This window comes from Tasmannia lanceolata, unplaced genomic scaffold (genome assembly GCF_043159265.1).
Source record: "Tasmannia lanceolata isolate RefF3 unplaced genomic scaffold, GAP_Taslan_0.1 ptg000026l, whole genome shotgun sequence".
NCBI classification, from domain to species: Eukaryota; Viridiplantae; Streptophyta; class Magnoliopsida; order Canellales; family Winteraceae; genus Tasmannia; species Tasmannia lanceolata.
The window spans coordinates 656316-658733 of record NW_027518703.1 but is presented as its reverse complement, the minus strand read 5'-3'; the positions used below and the strand labels follow the sequence as shown (position 1 = coordinate 658733).

Genomic DNA, 2418 nt, shown 5'->3' with positions numbered 1-2418 from the left:
CTATTTGATGATATATTGTTTCACAATGTTGTAGATATAATGGAATCAACTTCAGTAGAGAAGAGGAAGAAAAATAACTCCTGGAACGACGAAATGGATAGGCATCTCATAGTAGCCATGCAGCATCAGATTGCCGAGGGCCAGAAGGCCCCCAATGGTTTTAAAGATGCTGCGTACAGCAGCGCAACAGCTTACTACTGTCTTTAAAAAGCAGATCACAAAGGAGCACGTTAAGAACCGTTTGAAGAGGATGAAAACCAACTATAGGTTTCTTAACACTATCGTCAACCTGAGCGGATTTGGCTGGGATCCACAGCTGAAGAAAATATCCGTTGAAGACCAAGTGAAGAATGACTATTTGGCGGTAAGTATAAGTCGTCATAATTCCATCATTACTTGAAGACACAATTTGGTCATAATCCTTACAATGCCTCGTTTTGTTTTCAGAGGAATCCTGATCATTTACGCTTCTTTAATAACCGTTGGGAGCTATATGAGGAGATGAAAGAAGTGTTCAGGGAAGATTATGCCACTGGAGAGTTCGCTAGGGACAGACATGCCCCTTCTCAGGACACACAGGATGTGGAGGGGCTTTTCTCATCAAGCCAGGCAGTAGGGCTCGATGATATGTTCGACGGTACGACCCCTGCTTTTACTCCTCCCCCAGCTCCCCGTGCTTCCAGATCACGTCATTCATCCCCAGTTAGAGACATCAGCATGGCCTTTAGTGACTCATCGCCACTGAAAGCCCCATCATCAGGTAGTAAGGGGAAGAGGAAGAGGCGAACAAGTGGTGGACAACTTTCATCTGATATGACTTACTTGTAAGATAGTGTTAGGATGGTTGCTGAGGCCATCATTACGACTGGTGAGGTCCATAGCCTTGCTGAATTGAAAGCCGTTGTGATGAGCACCTCTGGTTTCACCATGTTGGAGCTGCTTAGGGCCTATACGTACCTGCACAAAAATCACAAGGATGTTGAAGTCTTCCTTTCCCTTTCCAAGGAAGAGCGAGTGGCTGTGATGGGCGATATTGTGGCGCGATTGGCGTAGGTTGCTATGGTTTGGGGACCTTTTTTTTGGAATCATACGATTGTATTATATGATCATAGTATGACTCTGCTAGTTTTCTGCATCTTTATTTTGGACTTATTTTGGAGGACTTGTTATGTTGTTGTTGGACTTGTTTTGATGTGGTTTATGTTCTTGGGCTTTATTGTAATGTTGTTTACTTTGTTGGACCGCTTATCCTACGTGTTTGTCCGACTTTTTTGGTCATTTGGTTTATGTTGTTGGACTAGTCTCAATGAGATGTTTCTTGTTTCTTGGAATTATTTTGTTGGACTTGTATATGTTGTCACTTTTTAATACTTTATGTTGTTACTTTTTTTATTTGCATTTTTGTAGGTTAATGGCAAAAAACAAGTTTTATGTGGTTTTTAAGGGAAGACAGGTGGGCGTATATGACAGTTGGCAATACTGTCATCTTCAAGTTAACGGGTTTAGTGGAGCGTGCTTCCGTTCGTATGGGAGTAGGGAGGAGGCAGAAGCTGAACTTACTGTGTTTTTACATGGCATTAGTGGGCCCAACAAAGATAGAAAAGAAGAGACCAACATTCCTACACCCCAAGCTTCAACAAGCTCTTCTGTGATGAGTTCCTCTTCCAATTAGGTTTTATTATAGTGTTTCTGTTTATACTTTTCAATTTGTAGGCCTGTAAGTATGTCAGACTATGAAATATGGTTTAATGTAACTTTTCTATTTAGTTTTCCCAATACAGTTTACTTGGCAAGTGAACAGGCTTAGGAAACCTTTTATCTGGATTTCTCAGATTTTCCTGCGCAAGTGAACAGGCACATGATTCCTTTTCCTGCACAGTTTCTTTTTCTTTCATTTCCTTTCTGCCACGTCAGATTCCTTTCCTTTCCTTTCCTTTCCTTTCCCTAGAAAACAAGTGAACGGAGCCAAAGGAAAACGTCAAGGACTCAAGGGGGGTGATTTTATCCATCAAGGGGGGAAATTGGAAAAATATCACTGCCCTAAAACAAACCCTAACTTGAAATTCACACTAAAAAAATAGAGTTCTTTTTTCCTTTCTCTGGAAACTACTCGCCCCTCCCATTCCCATGGTCCCACCATCCCAACTCGGCAACTCTCAAGCCGTTCGATTCAACTTCACCCCTCCCACTCTCATCTAAGAAGTAAAGAAGAAGAATAAGAAGAAGAATAAGGAGGACGAGGAGGTAAGGGCAGATTTTTTTCCTTTTTTCTTTTATTTTTTGTATTTCTGAAGACTAAAGCATTTGATTGATGAGATTTGCCGTAGATATTTATGATAAAACCCTAGAAATTTACAGAATCGGATGGCAGATCAATGGATGACTGATAGTTTGATTACTTACATTGAAAATGATACA

The 2418-nt window shown here is 41.0% G+C and overlaps 1 protein-coding gene across 1 annotated transcript; it reads left to right on the top strand.

Moving 5' to 3' along the window:
• Positions 1 to 250: 250 nt before the first annotated feature.
• On the top strand, positions 251 to 828 carry LOC143858813 (uncharacterized). The gene is made up of 2 exons (XM_077369527.1): positions 251 to 364; positions 448 to 828. The coding sequence occupies exons 1-2, from the start codon at positions 251 to 253 to the stop codon at positions 826 to 828; spliced, it is 495 nt and encodes a 164-aa protein (XP_077225642.1).
• Positions 829 to 2418: the final 1590 nt, after the last annotated feature.